Source organism: Vanellus vanellus (assembly GCF_965231255.1).
Source record: "Vanellus vanellus genome assembly, chromosome: 1".
Taxonomy (NCBI): Eukaryota; Metazoa; Chordata; class Aves; order Charadriiformes; family Charadriidae; genus Vanellus; species Vanellus vanellus.
Window position 1 is genome coordinate 164,176,428 of NC_138905.1, and position 15,772 is coordinate 164,192,199.

The 15,772-nt window shown below is 45.6% G+C and overlaps 1 protein-coding gene across 1 annotated transcript in view; it reads right to left on the reverse strand.

Moving 5' to 3' along the window:
• Nucleotides 1–2,363, reverse strand: part of DNAJC3 (DnaJ heat shock protein family (Hsp40) member C3) — a 39,300-nt gene extending 36,937 nt beyond the window's left edge. Inside the window, exon 1 of the mRNA XM_082499397.1 lies at nucleotides 2,231–2,363. Coding sequence (XP_082355523.1) covers nucleotides 2,231–2,312 — 82 coding nt within the window. The 5' untranslated portion in view covers nucleotides 2,313–2,363. The remainder of the gene's footprint in view (nucleotides 1–2,230) is intronic.
• Between the last annotated feature and the right edge of the window lie 13,409 nt (nucleotides 2,364–15,772).

Here is a 15,772-nt window from a genome sequence, read left to right on the forward strand (position 1 = left end):
ATTTGTCTACACACCCCAAACTTATGACAGAAACACAGGGGGGGAAGAGAAACACTTAAGGCTAGTGGTCTGACAATAATAAACCAAGTTCTGTATACTTAAACCCCGTCTCTTCTTCCCCTTATTACATTTCTTTTCTTTTACTACTAGGGAGGAGAGGGGGAAGAGGAACAATACTCCTCTGTCCTCCTCAGTCACCTCTTTATGTTGCCATTACTGCAAACAGCTACAAAGGATGAACCTTCCCAAGAGGTAGGTTATTTGTGCTGAATAAACTCCCATTTGACACAAGTCAGGGTATTTAAAGAGGAGGAATTCAGGAAACACAACACTAAGGCTGAACTGCAATCTGCCACATCACCAATAAACTCAGTTACCAGCCAGATATAAATTAGTATTCATAGATATCGACTGTAAGATACAAAGCTAGCATAGGCTGACCGACTGTTGCACTGACTTGTAAATCAGATGGCACAAGGCAGACTTCTATTATCAAGACAACAAGATGCAGATTTAAACGTGAACACCTTTGAGTTCAAAGACTAGTAATATTGGAGAGAAAAAAATCCAAATACTTAAATAATGTAAACGCTTAAATACTAATCTCTTAGTTCACTTTCCAGAGTGTGTAAGTTCAATAAATAAGATCCAGAACCATCACTTTTCATTCTATTACCGTACTGTACATCTTTATTAACTGAAGTTAAGAAAATATACCCCAAATTAGGAAGCGTGGCTTTGGCAAGTCCAGATAGCCATTAAACCATATACTTGAAATAGCTTGGCAACCCCAAATAAAGAATCCTCAGCAGGAGCATCACTGCCACAATCTTAGGGAAAAAAGTATACTTTGACCACAACTATTATTTTTCCTCTAACACTACCAGAACACACATCCAAAAAAACAATTCAATACCACATATACTACACCACTTATACTACAGAGCATCTTTGCCACATTATGTTCCTGCTGCCACCTGGCCAGATGAAGTATTCATTAGTTTAGTATATCAACTGAATTTCTAATGTCAAGCCCAGGCCGGTCTTAAGTCTGGCTTATTCTGACTACTGACAGCTTCAGTTCCACTTCAATCTACCACTGTCAGTTAAAGAATGTTCCTCAGGTGAAACTCTGCCTGTGTGTGCAATTGTATAACCAAGTTATACATTTAACAGGAGCCTGTGAATATATGTGTGAGCATACAGGTGTTACTGACAGCGTACTCTGAAAGTAAACAGTCCGCACAAAGTGCAGATAAACTTCTCTGCTGAACTTCAAATACTAATGGTGAGAGGGGAAAACAAACAAACAAACAACAAAGCACCACAACAACAAAACAAAAACATAAACAAATGCAACACAACTGTCAAAAGCCTCAGTGAATTTGTAGGTCTGGAACTAATAATGGCTGTGGCTGAGAAGGATCACTGAAAAAGCCTTTGAACTTGGAAACTAAATAGAATTCACTACAAAAGTGAGAAATTCAAGGCCAGTACGGAACTGGCCAATGCCGTCCCACAGTCGCACCCGAGAACACCACGACATTTTCCAGCCCTCACAGTAGCTGGCGCCCCACCAGCAGGCCAAGGAAAACGAAGCACCTTAACCACCACCGCCAGCAATTCAGATAAAACCGAACAAGTTGCAAAGCAGTGGCGGTGCCCTCGTTACACACCCTTCGCCACAGCCTTGATGAGGTGGCAGTTCTGTACCTACTTCTTCCTCACACCCTTTCCAGAAATATCCCCCCCTCCCCCCCCGCGCCTTTCCCAGGCCGTCCCGCGGGGGCTGCCCCGCCGCCATAGCGGTGGCCCCGGCCCGGCCCGGCCCGGCCAGCCCCTCACACCGCCTGCCTCAGGCCCGCCGGCTCCCTGCGGGCAGGCCGCAGCCCCGCCGGGTCCGCTCCGCTCTCTGCCGGCACCTCGGACCACCTATGCCGGCCGCCCCACAACCCCGGGTGGGCACCCGAACACTTTCAACCGGCGGGACCGCTGAGGAGAGCCCGGAAGGAGGGAGGACGAGCAGCCGCCGGCTCCCCCCGGCGCCCGGGCACTACCGTGGGCCCAGCGGCAGCCCCGCTTCAGGCTCGCTTGCTCAATGACACCCCCCCCCCCCACACACACACACACACCCCGGCCGGGCCGCAGCTCCCCTGCAACACCCCACTCGCCCTCACAAACCCCACGACACGGCCCCCGGCAGCCAGACGACCTCCCCCCCAACCCTCACCCTGGTACTGCAGGTCGAAGAGCACCAGCAGGAAGGGCAGCGCGGAGCCCAAGCGGCCGGCGGAGGCCGCGGGAGACACCATCGCCGCCGCCTCCACCCCCCGCCCCCGACGCCCAGCGGCGACAGTGGCAGCGCCCCGTACCGACGGCTCCAACTTCTCCGGGGTGGGTCGTGGGCGCCTCTGATTGGCCGCGCCGCGCGCGCCCGCCCCTCGCGCGCGCCGAACGTAGAGGCAGTGCAACGCCCGCGCCCCGCCTAAGCGTCGCGGAGGGGGGAAGAGAGGGGAGAGGAGGAGGGAAGCGAGTTTCCGCGCTTGCGCGGCAGGGGAGGCGGGGCGCCAGTGCCCATCTTGCGCATGCGCAGGAAGGCGGAGTGATGCCGGCGGCTACCGCGGGCTGCCCGCACTGGAGATGGAGGCGCGGTACCAGGCCTCCAGCCGAACGCTAAATCCTGCGTGTCCTCACCTGCTTCTGTATTTTACTTCGTCTCTCTTTGCCCACCCCCAGGGCAGCCAGGCTTCTGCTGGGACGAGGAGGGCTTTGCTTGCAGGCCCGGGTTTAGCCCCTCTTGAGGGGGCTGTGCAAGTGGTGGCAGGCCTGGAGAAGGACGTGGGCTGGTTGCCCCGGGCCAGCTGGGGGGTGAAGCGGCTGGTGTCGGAGCTAGGGGAGTGAGCTTAACGCTGTCAGGTCTACCTTTTGGGGTGTGGTGGTTGGTGTTGCCCTTTATCCATCTGCCCAGAGAGGTGGTGGAGTCACCATCCCTGGAGGTATTTAAAAGATTTGGTTCTCGGGGACGTGGTTTAGTGGTGGTTTGGGCAGTGTTAGGTTGATGGTTGGACTTGATGATCTGAGAGGTGCCTTCCAACCTAGACAATTCTATGATTCTTCAAGGTCAGTATCTCTGGATTACTCAAATAAATAAATAAAAATAATGGGCAGTATATCTCAAGTAAATTGATCCTGGTTCTTTGTCGCTGTGTCTGACCCAGCCATAGCATGGAGGAAGGAGGAAGGCAGGTTTCAAGCTGTGCTTGGTTGTCCCTGGGACGCAATCATGTTTTCCATTGAGAGCAAAGCCAAAATTGTCAGTGTGGCTGTAAGTGTATGCTGACCTCCAGGCATGCCAAAAAAAGTATTAGGGTATTTGCCATACTGCAGAGAAATTGGTGATACGACTTAGCGTGGTATTTTCATGCTAGAAGTTCGTATTGGATCTATAAACTGAAAGCAAAGCCTATGTTTGATAGCCTGCAATCTAATGCATATTTTTGGAGACCTCTTTTCCTTTTTTACATAATAAAAATACAATCTATTCTTAGCTACCTCAAAAAAACCCTAATCTTGTATATGCCTAGTTGTTCATTGTTTCAAATTATCTGCCTGGTGTTGTCGGATAAACAATTCATGTTAGAGGCAGGTTATATATTATACCTCATCAATATAAAAAAAAATACTGTTCTCAGGGGAAATCTTCTGAGAAAGTAAAACATTTGAGGCTTGCAGTCTGATTTGGCAACCACAGAAATTTCTTTTTTCATTCCGCAGGTACAGTCACATTACCTTTCTCGCCCCAGATGATATAATTGAAAAGCTTTCTTGAAAGATCAGGCTGAAAAAAAGAAAAGTAAGTTATCCCTCTTCAACATTACATTTGGAAGATGATGCTTCAAAGGTATCACCTTGAAATTTGACCTGCAGAAGATATTCAGAAATAAGAACTTGAAATAATGCAAGAGTGATGTGAAATGAATAATTGATGACATTCTAAAGATGTCAGCGTGAAGAAGAACATGACAACTCTGTAGCACTATAGATAAGACAAAATACGAAAGCCTAAAACTGAACTGAGCAGAAGGCAAGCACTGCTACAGTAAATGAATTCTTTTGATTTTACCTAAGGAAAAAAGTATTAGACCAAAGACAGATAAAATGAATATGAAAGGGAATTTACACCTCCAGCCCTTTAAAATAACTGAAAATAATAGTAAGGATGATTATATACTTAATGGAACCTTAATAACAAGAAGACAATCTGTAGAAAACTCAGTACCTCATACTGGAATACCAAACATAAAGGTTCAAGCATCAAATCCCTTAAAGCAAGGTGAAAGTAGTATGATTAAAGTGTCAAGTATCATTTTGAGTAGATGCTTGACAAGCCCTTGGTCCTTGACCTTGGCCCTGAAATACTGAGCCAAGGTCAATATTTCAGGCTGACAGTAAAGAACAGTCTGTGATGCCAGCATTGCAAACAAATCTGCTCAAAGAGAAAACATTTTTCATTGTCACTCCATGCTAGAAATGCCACCAGGTACACAGAATTACACAGTAATTCTTGAAAGAGACCATAAACCATGACGGACCATTCTTATCTATTATCATAGATCCCCAAACATATATAATGTAGATAATAAGTATAAACCTGGAAGAAAAAGGTTCTTTAAGATGTGTTCCCTTGTGCAATTTCAGAAACAGACAACATGCAGAAGAGGAGAAACACTTGAAAGAACAAATGTGTTTGACTCAATGATCTTAGGGGTCTTTTCCACCCTAAATGATTCTATGATTATATATGACATGCCAACATTATATTTTGGAATTCGAAAATTAGCAAAGCAATAAAACTGTAATGCGAAAATTCTTTCAAAGGCATTAATCAAAATTAGATCGGTATTAGAAACAAGTTTCTTGAGCAGTCTTGAGTTTTGGAGTGAAAGAATGGACGGCAAAGACTGCAGCGATGTTCAAAGCAGTCAAAAGGCAGTCAAGGAATTTTCTCCGAGTTACTGCTGGTAATATATATATAGTAACAGCAGAGGGCGGCAATTAGCAAGGAATGACTCTTGAAGCTACTTACTGCTTCGAATAGGGACGGTGAGCTGATATAGGGTGTGATATGGTGGAGATAGTTAAATGTGTAGATTCTATTTATTAACCGAGAAACCTACTAGATATAACACGATACAGTAAGAAGTCTGGATTTGACGTGACAACACAGAAGGTACTGGAAGGACCCTATTCATTACCTGTGAGCCAGTATACTTGGCAATACATTGTAATTAATAATCTCGTTTCCAAAACCACCCAAATAAATCAAACCGTTTCCTAAAACAGGAAAAGAAGCAGTATAGCAGGCTGATATGTTGCATGCTCAGTCTAGGTTAAAATAAAGGAGGAGCTAAGAGAGGATGATAACACAGAGATACTATTTTCAGGGCTGCTTCTTCTAAGAGGTCTCTCACACCTTACACCCCTTTTTATTCTCGTCTATGTACATCCCTATCAAAAACTTAGATGCATTGAAGATAACTGAAATAGTAGTGTACATCTGATTAACATGAGATTATTGTTTATGTAGCCACATCTTTGGGTAATTTCACATTTGGATTGGTAGTTCTAAGACAGAGCTTTAGGGAAATTAACTTCTCTGGGCTCCTTTTGCAGTAAATGGAAGTAGAAAGGCTCCTGCAAACTGCAGTTCAAGCACAAGCACTTAATTTACAGGCTCTAAACTTGCACTTGGAAAGGTTTATCTTTGTCTCCATGAACTTGAAAGGGAGTTTGAGGGACCAGGCTTCTTTAGGGCAAGGCTAGCCTCTGTTAACACTTTTCCCTCCATATTATCCTAACAAAATTCTGCATGTATGTCTTCATCATACCTGTAATGGGAGAAGCATGTTTCTGGAGTGGAATTATTTAGCTCTCCGTGCTATGACCGTGTGTTTAGATGCTATATAAACATACTAGCTACTACCTGCTACATATACTGCTATAAATATGTTTTACATAGGCCATTTGGTCTCATTTATGTTAAGCTTATTGTAATAAAGGTCCTTCAGTCTGCTTTATTCACATCGCTGTATCACTAGTGAATTTATCAACAGGGCTGTGTTATATATAGGACAGAACTTGGAAAAGAGGAATTAGACATCAGTGCTTCCTTACACAAATTTATTTTACATTTGTTTTAATCGGTAAAATCACGTCTGCAAACTTTCTCACTAGCCATGGTAGCAGCAACAAACACCAAATATCTCAAAATGCATCCACTTTCTCCTGCCTAGCTTAAACTTCTGGTATAATGAAGTGTCAGACAGGGAGGGGGATATTAGGAACCCCATTTTATGCTTTACCTTGACATAGTAGTGCCCCAATTACAGGTAGACAAGAAGCAGGTATTTAGGGTTTTATCTGAACCAGAAAAATTCCAGAAACAGTTCAAATTCAAACCTAACTTAAATTTTAAACAAGTCAATCCAAACAGCATTTTTTCAAGTATTTTAAGAGAAAAATTCACTTTTGTTGGGAGTCTTGACAGAAAGTAAAATATTACATTTACTATAAAAGCACACCCCTTTTAAAATATTTATTTTCATTTTTAAGGCATTGAACATTTTAAAATAAAAATGCTACTCTAATAAAAATATTTTGCTTCAAAATTTAAAATATTTTGGTTTTTCTGAAAGAAAGCATACTGTTTTAAAAACATATTGAAAGTGTTGACATTATTGAACTCTCCTACTTTTTTTTTTTTTTTATTGAAGCTATTTATGAAATTCAGCCTAATTTCGTAATGAGTTTTGATTTCCCTGAAACTGGTTTTGGTTTACCTATCATTTCTTACAAATATTTTTCTCAGCACAATTCCAAATTTCAAACCTACATGATAACTCCGAGCTGTTTATTTCTCTTGAATGTTTCTTTGATTTTAAAAAATGTGAAAAACATCATTGACAAAGTATTGTACTATCACTGAAGGTGTTCATTCCTATTTTATGTTCCGCCAAAACACCAAAGTCAGCAAATTTCACACTTCCAAGAATTTTTACTACAAAGTGAAAGTGTGTATGTGTGCAACCTCTGCCTGCTCTAGCAGACACCTCCCTACTCTTTTTCCTAAGTGGGAGTTTCCTATATCTCTTAAGCAATTATTCAAGACATTTGGCAAAGGAATAGCCTGCATGCACGTTTTTACAAACATGTAAGTCAGCCATGTGATGCCATCTAGCATCCTCTTTTATGTACCCACCTCCGAATTAACAGACTTTGTTTATCCTCTAACTGCTAACAGTCCAAAAAGGCAACAAAATTCGCCTTGCTGATGCAGCAATGATGGCCTGAAGAAATGAGGCATCCTGCATCTCTCTTATAACCAAATATCCAGAGGCCAAGCAGAGATCACACACACACACACATATATATATATATATACACTCACAGGTTTGCTCCAGCTAATCCTTTATGTCATTCAGTATAGCAATCTGCAGACAAGTGGGGAAGGAAGACAACAAAGAGCTTGTGTACATCCTGCAGAGTGGCTGGTATGTTGATTAAATCTGCATTTCCTTGCTTTCAGAAATTAAGAGGTTTGCTCAATCCAAGACTCTGAAAAGTCCTGAAGGGGCACAGCGTCCTAAGGCATGCCCTTAAATTTTGAGTATCAGGACTGACAGCATCTGGAAAAAAAGGAAAGGGGAAACAGATTGTCCTTGTATGCTTTATGAATGAGGTTCTGAGAGCTAGTGGTTCATTTTGCTTTTTCATACATTTTATTTCTTGCCCACAAAAATTATTGTGTCTCAGTCAGTGTAAAACTGCAATGTATTGCTAGAAAAAGAACAAATATCTAATGTATGCCATTAAAAACTCACTTAGAGGTTGCTAAGTATTAAAACCTAAGTCCTCAATCTGTTTTCAGTGTTCAGTGACCTTCTTATTGCTCCAATTGTATCAACAGCTTCTAAATACAAAAAAGTTAAATACCACATGGGTTGGACAACTGACAGTGGATGTTTTTCTGAGTGGAAACCTGAGTTTGGCTGAATGGAGCTCACTAGGTGAACCTGGTGGGTTGGAAGAGGTACATCTGCCCTGCCTGGAGCTGCAGACCGCCTGGAAGCGGTGCAAATACGATTGCTGTTTCAGCACTGTGTGCCAAGCTCAATGATAGGGCTCTGGGGTGTGCTGGCTGCTGAGTTACAACAGACAGTAAGCCAGGCTGAGGCTGACATCACTTGAGTTGCTCTGCTGAGTATCCACAGGGGCTCCTGGTCAAACTCCGCTTGGCAAAGGAGTGGCGGGAGCCAAGAGGAATCACAGTCATCCTGGCTGAGGTCCTGCCTGCAGCCTTCCCCCTCCTCATCACAGAGGTACAGTAGCGCGTGCCCTGAGGCTCTTGGCCAAATGAATTGTGACAGTCAAGAAATGGGTTTGAATGGTCAAGAAAGTGTCCCTGTGCTAAAATTATGGTACCTGTAATTACCTTATTGTTCACATACTGGGAAAGAAGTTACCGGGAAGGCAAAAAGTCATCAGAAACGAGACAGAAATTTCAGGTTACGTTCACCCAAGAAGTGAAAAAAGTTCACAATGATGTTCATGGCATATGACTTAGGTGTTTGCCACAAATAAGACAGACAGGATGCTATTACCATAATATCTATGTGGAAAGTAGATGAAACTCACAATCAGTGAGTTTACAGATGTTTCTTTAGAGTTAAGTTGAATTCTCTTCATGTTTGGGAGAAAGGAAGATAAATGAACTGTGTGGCCATCTCAGTAAAATCCCACTAGACTTGTTATGTGAAGATAAACCTTTAAAAGAAACTGCTTTATTAGAAGAAAATAAGATTTAGTTGGAGAAGAGTCTGAAGTACCCAAACTTGAAAATGAAATTTGTTAAACTACATGGGGCACTGTGTCTTCAGACTGCTTAATCACAGCTGGTGGTGTGTGTTGGAATGAAGAAGGTGGCACAGAGGAGACAGGAGAGTGGCTCATCCTACCTTTCTTTTCTTTTAAATGCTTTGTTTTCCTGCGCTAAAAATATATATTTAAATGATTTCCTCGGGTAAACTAAGTGTTGGAGAGATCGAACGGATGGAAGTATTACAGGCATTAAAATTGAAAAAATGTGCCATGGAGGGAGTTGGCAGGAAGGAAAAGATTAAATAAACTGAGAATCTGGCTAGACTCATTATTATACCTGTACCGTGCTACTCAAGTCAACTTTCCACCAGAGTTAATGATTGCTGGTATGCGTCACTCTGAGAGTGCTGTAGGAGAAAGATTACTGAAGAGTCTATTTCTCAGTACCCAAGACAATTTTTCCACTGTCCTCTCCAATTAAAACATCTTGTAGAACATGTATGGCATCCTCCTCCATTCCACAAAACACGCAGATAATTTTTTCACTTAAGGCATTGCCTCAGGGCCCCGAGGGCAGCGCCAGGCCTGGCTGTCCCTGCCCAGCCTCCCCGCATCTCCCCAGCGCCCAGGACCCCATGTCATCTCCCATGGGGTCCTCATCCCCTGCCCCAGTGACACCACAGAAGGGTCAGTCTCCAGCTCCCCACAGCCCTGCCCTGCCCAGCCATGGGCCCTGCTGAGCCTTGACCTGTCCCCCTTCCTCCCCATCCCCAGGGAGGTGCCCGATGCCCCCAAAGCTGGGGCAGCCCCCACTGCCCCCGGCTGCCCTGCTCCTGGCTGGGGTGCTGAGATGGTCTGTGGCTGCCACGTCCTGCCTGGACACCCCATGAGGAGCAGCTGGCCCACGCTGCGCCCTGACACCCCTGCTACCCAGGGCATTTCCCAAAGAGCCATGGCAAGATGCCATTCTGTCTCACCCCACAGTCAGAATAATCTATCTTTTTTGTGTTCTCCAGTTGCAGGTGCCCTCTATAACCCTCACAAATACCTTGCTCCAATCAATATCCTAGGTTTACTTCTCGTGCTTTAACTCACTTTCCATATCCCATCTTAATTCTTCCTTAGCTCTTCTCACCCGCTTTCCATAAAATTCTTTCTACTTCTTAGAAACTCAGTTCTTCCCTACTCCTTTTCCTGAATTCTACCAAAAACCCCCATATCACAGTATCACAGTATCACAGTATGCTAGGGATTGGAAGGGACCTCAAAAGATCATCTAGTCCAATCCCCCTGTCGGAGCAGGAACCTAGATGAGGTTGCACAGGAAGGCGTCCAGGCGAGTTTTGAATGTCTCCAGAGAAGGAGACTCCACAACCTCCCTGGGCAGCCTGTTCCAGTGCTCTGTCACCCTCACTGAGAAGAAGTTTCTTCTCAAATTTAAGTGGAACCTCTTCTGTTCCAGCTTGAATCCATTACCCCTTGTCCTATCATTGGTTGCTACTGAGAAGAGCCTGGCTCCATCCTCATGACATTCCCCCTTTATATATTTATAAACGCTAATAAGATCACCCCTCAGTCTCCTCTTCTCCAAACTAAAGAGACCCAGCTCCCTCAGTCTTTCCTCATAAGGGAGATGCTCCACTCCCTTAATCATCTTAGTTGCCCTACGCTGGACTCTCTCCAGCAGCTCTCTGTCCTTCTTGAACTGAGGGGCCCAGAACTGGACACAATATTCCAGATGCGGTCTCACCAGGGCAGAGTAGAGGGGAAGGAGGACCTCTCTCGATCTGCTAACCACCCCCCTTCTAATACAGCCCAGGATGCCATTGGCCTTCTTGGCCACAAGGGCACAGTGCTGGCTCATGGTCATCCTGCTGTCCACCAGGACCCCCAGGTCCCTTTCCTCTACACTGCTCTCTAACAGGTAGCTCTCCATCCTATACGGGAACCTGGGGTTGTTTCTGCCCAGATGTAGGACCCTACACTTTCCCTTGTTCTATTTCATTAGATTATTCCCTGCCCAAATCTCCAGCCTGTCCAAGTCTCTCTGGATGGCAGCACAGCCCTCTGGCGTGTCAGCCACTCCTCCTAGCTTAGTGTCATCAGCAAACTTGCTGATAGTACACTCAATTCCCTCATCTAAATCATTGATGAATATATTGAATAATATGGGCCCCAGTACCGACCCTTGAGGCACTCCACTGGTTACCGGCCTCCAACTGGACTCTGCCCCACTGACTACGACTCTCTGGCTTCTCTCCTTCAGCCAGTTCGCAGTCCACCTAATTATCCGATCATCCAGTCCACACTTCCTCAGTTTAGCCATGAGGATGCTGTGGGAGACCGTGTCAAATGCTTTACTGAAGTCAAGGTAGACCACATCTACCGCTCTGCCATCATCCATCTACCTCGTTATTTCCTCATAAAAGGCTATGAGGTTGGTCAAGCATGACTTCCCCTTGGAAAAGCCATGCTGACTGCCCCTAATAACCCTCTTATCCTTGATATGCCTTGAGAGGGCACCAAGGATAAGCTGTTCCATCAGTTTCCCAGGGATGGAGGTGAGGCTGACCGGTCTATAGTTACCCGGGTCCTCCTTCTTGCCCTTTTTGAAGACTGGAGTGACATTTGCTTTCCTCCAGTCCTCAGGCACCTCGCCCGTTTCCCAAGACTTGGTAAAGATGGTGGAGAGTGGTCCAGCAATGACTTCAGACAGCTCCTTCAGCACCCGCGGGTGCATCCCATCTGGACCCATTGATTTATGGATGTCCAGGTTGCTTAACTGGTCTCTGACCCAGTCCTCATCAACTAAGGCAAACTCATCCATTGACTTGACTTCATCTTCATCTGGGGTCTCAGCGGAACAGGACTCCTCAGGACAGCCCCCGACAGAGTAGACAGAGACAAAGAAGGCATTCAGTAGTTCTGCCTTCTCTGTATCTTCTGTCACCAGGGCACCCACCCCATTCAGTAGTGGGCCTACATTGCCTCTGGTGTTAGTTTTATCTGCCATGTATTTGAAAAAGCTCTTCCTGTTGTCCTTGACCCCTCTTGCCAGGTTTAACTCTAAGGAGGCCTTAGCTTTCCTAGTTGCCTCTCTACATCCCCTGACAGCAGCCCTGTACTCCTCCCAAGCGGTCAGCCCCTCCTTCCATGATCTATAAACTCTCTTCTTCCACTTGAGCTTGCCAAGCAGTTCCCTGTTTAGCCACACAGGTCTCCTGGCTCCCTTCCTTGACTTCCTACGTGTCGGGATGCTCTGATCTTGAGCTTGGTAGAAGCAGTCCCTGAATGCTGACCAGCTATCCTGGGCACCTTTACCTTCAAACAGCTTTGTCCACGGGATTTCCCCTAGTAATTGTTTGAAAAGGCCAAAGTTTGCCCTGCTGAAGTCCAGGGTTGCAATTCTGCTTGCTATTCTGCTTCCACCAGCCGAGATCATGAACTCCACCATCTCATGGTCGCTGCAGCCAAGGCAGCCTTCAACCTTTACTCCTTGCACCAGACCCTCCTTGTTAGTGAGGACGAGATCCAGCAGTGCACCTCTCCTAGTCGGCTCCTCCACCATTTGCATCAGAAAGTTGTCATCAATGCATTGGAGGAACCTCCTAGACTGAGGCTGGCTGGCTGAGTAGTCCTTCCAGCAAACATCCGGAAAGTTAAAATCCCCCACGACAACCAGGGCCTGTGACTGTGAGGCCACTCTCAGCTGCCCATAGAAGGCCTCATCAACTTCCTCCCCCTGATCTGGTGGCCTGTAATAGACACCCACAACAGTGTCACCCCTGCCAGCCTGTCCCTTAATCCTCACCCACAGACTCTCAACTTGCTCCTCAACTGCACGTGGACAGTACTTGGTACATTGTAGTTGCTCTCTCACGTAAAGGGCAACTCCACCACCTCGCCTGGCTGGCCTGTCTTTCCTGAAAAGGACATAGCCACCCATGACCACATTCCAGTCATGTGAGCTGTCCCACCATGTCTCTGTAATTGCCACCAGATCATAATCTCCTGACTGAACAAAAGTTTCTAACTCTTCCTGCTTATTCCCCATGCTGCGTGCATTGGTGTACAGGCATTTCAGGGAGCGAGCTGAGCACACCGATTTCACCCTATGGATATGGGAGGCCTCCTGGCCTTTATCAATTCTGGAGTGCTGCCCCACCAATGCAAGCTCAGTAACAACCCCATCCCCCTTCGAATCTAGTTTAAAGCTCTCCAAATGAGCCCTGCTAGCTCCTGCCCCAGCATCCTTTTGCCCCTGTGAGATAAACCTTTCCCACGTGTCACTGTCCAGACCGGTGTCTTATAAAACCAGCCGTTATCAAAGAAACCAAAGCCCTGCCTGTAGCACCAGTCCTGAAGCCAATCATTTATTGACTTAATTTTTCCATTCCATCCCACATCATCACGTGAAGATGGAAGGAGAGAAGAGAAAATAACTTGAGCCCCAGAGTCCTTCACCATCCGCCCCAAGGCCTTGAAATCTTGCTTCATTCCCCTCAGGCTGCGGGATGCGGCTTCCTGCCCATCCATCTGGAATACCAGCAGTTGATAGTAGTCCATCGGGTGCACCAGGGTGGGAAGTACCCTGGTGATGTCCCTGATCCGGGCTCTGGGTAGACTACACACTTCCCTGTGGTGAGGGTCAGCTCTGCATATCAGGCCCTCTCAGAAGGGAATTGCCTACTACAATTACCCTTCGTTCTTTTTTATCAGAGGCAGTCTTGAGGCGTGGAGTCAAGCGCCTTCCTATATGACCTTGCAGGTGGGGCTTGCACCACATCCTCGCCTATGTCTTCTTCAAGATCCAGGGCCTCAAACCTATTACGGAGGGGCACCTGGGGAGGCTGAGCAGGTAGAGAGGGGGGTTGCCCATGACACCTAGCTGGAACTCGCCTCCACCCCTCATCATCTTTTTGGATCCCTACCTCTGCCCGACAGGGCAGGGGGTCCATCACCCCCTGTGTGATATTCATCATCACACTGTGTCAACAGAACATGGAAAATCCTCCTAGAACAACAGGTCATAGCTTCATAATAGTTTCATAACACCATCATGCACACAAACTACCTCTAGAGGACTCTCTTAGTTGCCAGAGTCCTCTACATTAAGTAGTAACATAGACTTAACATTATTTGATAAGCTTGGACCACAAAGTGGGAATGATCTTTATTTAAACCATTCCCTGCAGTAGACTGGCATGTGGAAAATAATGTTAGTGCACAGTTATGAGATATACAGGAAAGGAATAGGGAAAGTGAGTAATGTGTAGTGTGACTGGGTGGAAGAAGCTGGGAATAAAACACTACAAGGGGAAGAAAAGCTTTAAGTTAGGACTCCAGAAAGTCTTAAGTGCCCCCGTGCAAATTTAGGTTCCTAAAATTCTCATTCAGCTATCATCTATTACTGTGAAAAAAGGTGGCTAACTGAAGAAGCTTCTCCAGTTCTTCTCCAGGTGGCTAACTGGAGAAGCTAGTATTTCACCACCTTCTAGGCAGCTGAAGAAAAAAATACACCACCTTGTCTGAAAACGCCCAAAGCATGTCTTCAAGAAATGAGCTGCTGGGCATCTTTTTCAGTGCTTCGTGGTGTGCACAAGCTGGACATACCTTAAGCTAGTTCACCAGAGGAGCATATCCCATATGTTCTCACAGTACGTCTGCGAGACGCACTGTGACAATTACTGAATGTAATGTGATATGATGTGACAATTACTAAACTTCAGAAGGTGGCCAATGGAGAAAGTTTACTGTCTCTCAAGGCAGCAATTCACAGGGTGCACCACCCATGCCGCTAGGTATCAGCTGAAACCTTCTTGGCAGATGTAGGTGCATGTTGGATTTACGGTGATTGGACACCACTGCCTGTTTGTGCATGAACAGTAATCACCTGTCTGCCACAGCCAGACTCCTGGCTGTCCTAAACCTCCTGTGTCAAGTCACACTGATGGGAAAAGCTAAAAGGCTCATGGTAAATCCACGCATGTTTTAGGAGAGTACTTTTGTCACCAAGTTACATGATACGAGGAGGGAGGAACCGGGAACTAATGTGGGTTATAGAATACCCGCTCCTGCCAAGTGAGGCTGTACCACTTATGGCAAGTAATTAAAGATTAATCAAGCTCTGGAAGGAAGTAAGAGGGAAAGCATGAGACTGTCTAGCAGACAGAGTGATGGCCCTACCCTCAAAGAATAGTAAACTGGGTTCTAGCTCTCGTTCCAAGGGCTGCTTCTGTGTTTTATATTGAACAGATACTAGAATAAGTGACCACGATCCAAGTGTTTCTGCACAATTCATACACACCTCTCTTCATCAACTGATGAGAATCTCCGACATTTTAGCATCTACTTTGATAGAAAAAACAGCTTTAGCAAGAGATCCTTTGAAGGCATGCTGAACAGACTATGGTGTTGCCGTTTGGGAACTTTAGGAAGGGCACTGGGTATAAAACTTCTTGGGCACAGAAGGGACTGCACTTGCACATCTTGCTTTCTAAGTCAATGCTCCAGCCATTCACATAATGTGCTCATCAACTCGTAGTGCATATTTGCCTCTAGGCCTGACCCACAGAGGCTGACTGTCACATTGCTAGTTTTCAAAGTCCTCTCTTCATTATTACTGTTAATTAAGGTTTACCACAGTAAAGGCTCTATATCGCCATCTTCTTCTGGCAATGCCTGCTTTAGCAATTAGTGCCCCATAGTAGCAGATCTGCAGAAGCAAAAGTCAGTACTGAGAACCTGACATCCACATTTTACATACGTTCAGGTTTTCCTTCAGACTAGCTCTAGCCTGATCCTGTGGATTGAACACCCATTAGTGACTGGAGCACACCGAGGTACCCTTAGGACATTAAAGACTGGAGCATCCAAATGATTACTTATTTTCTTA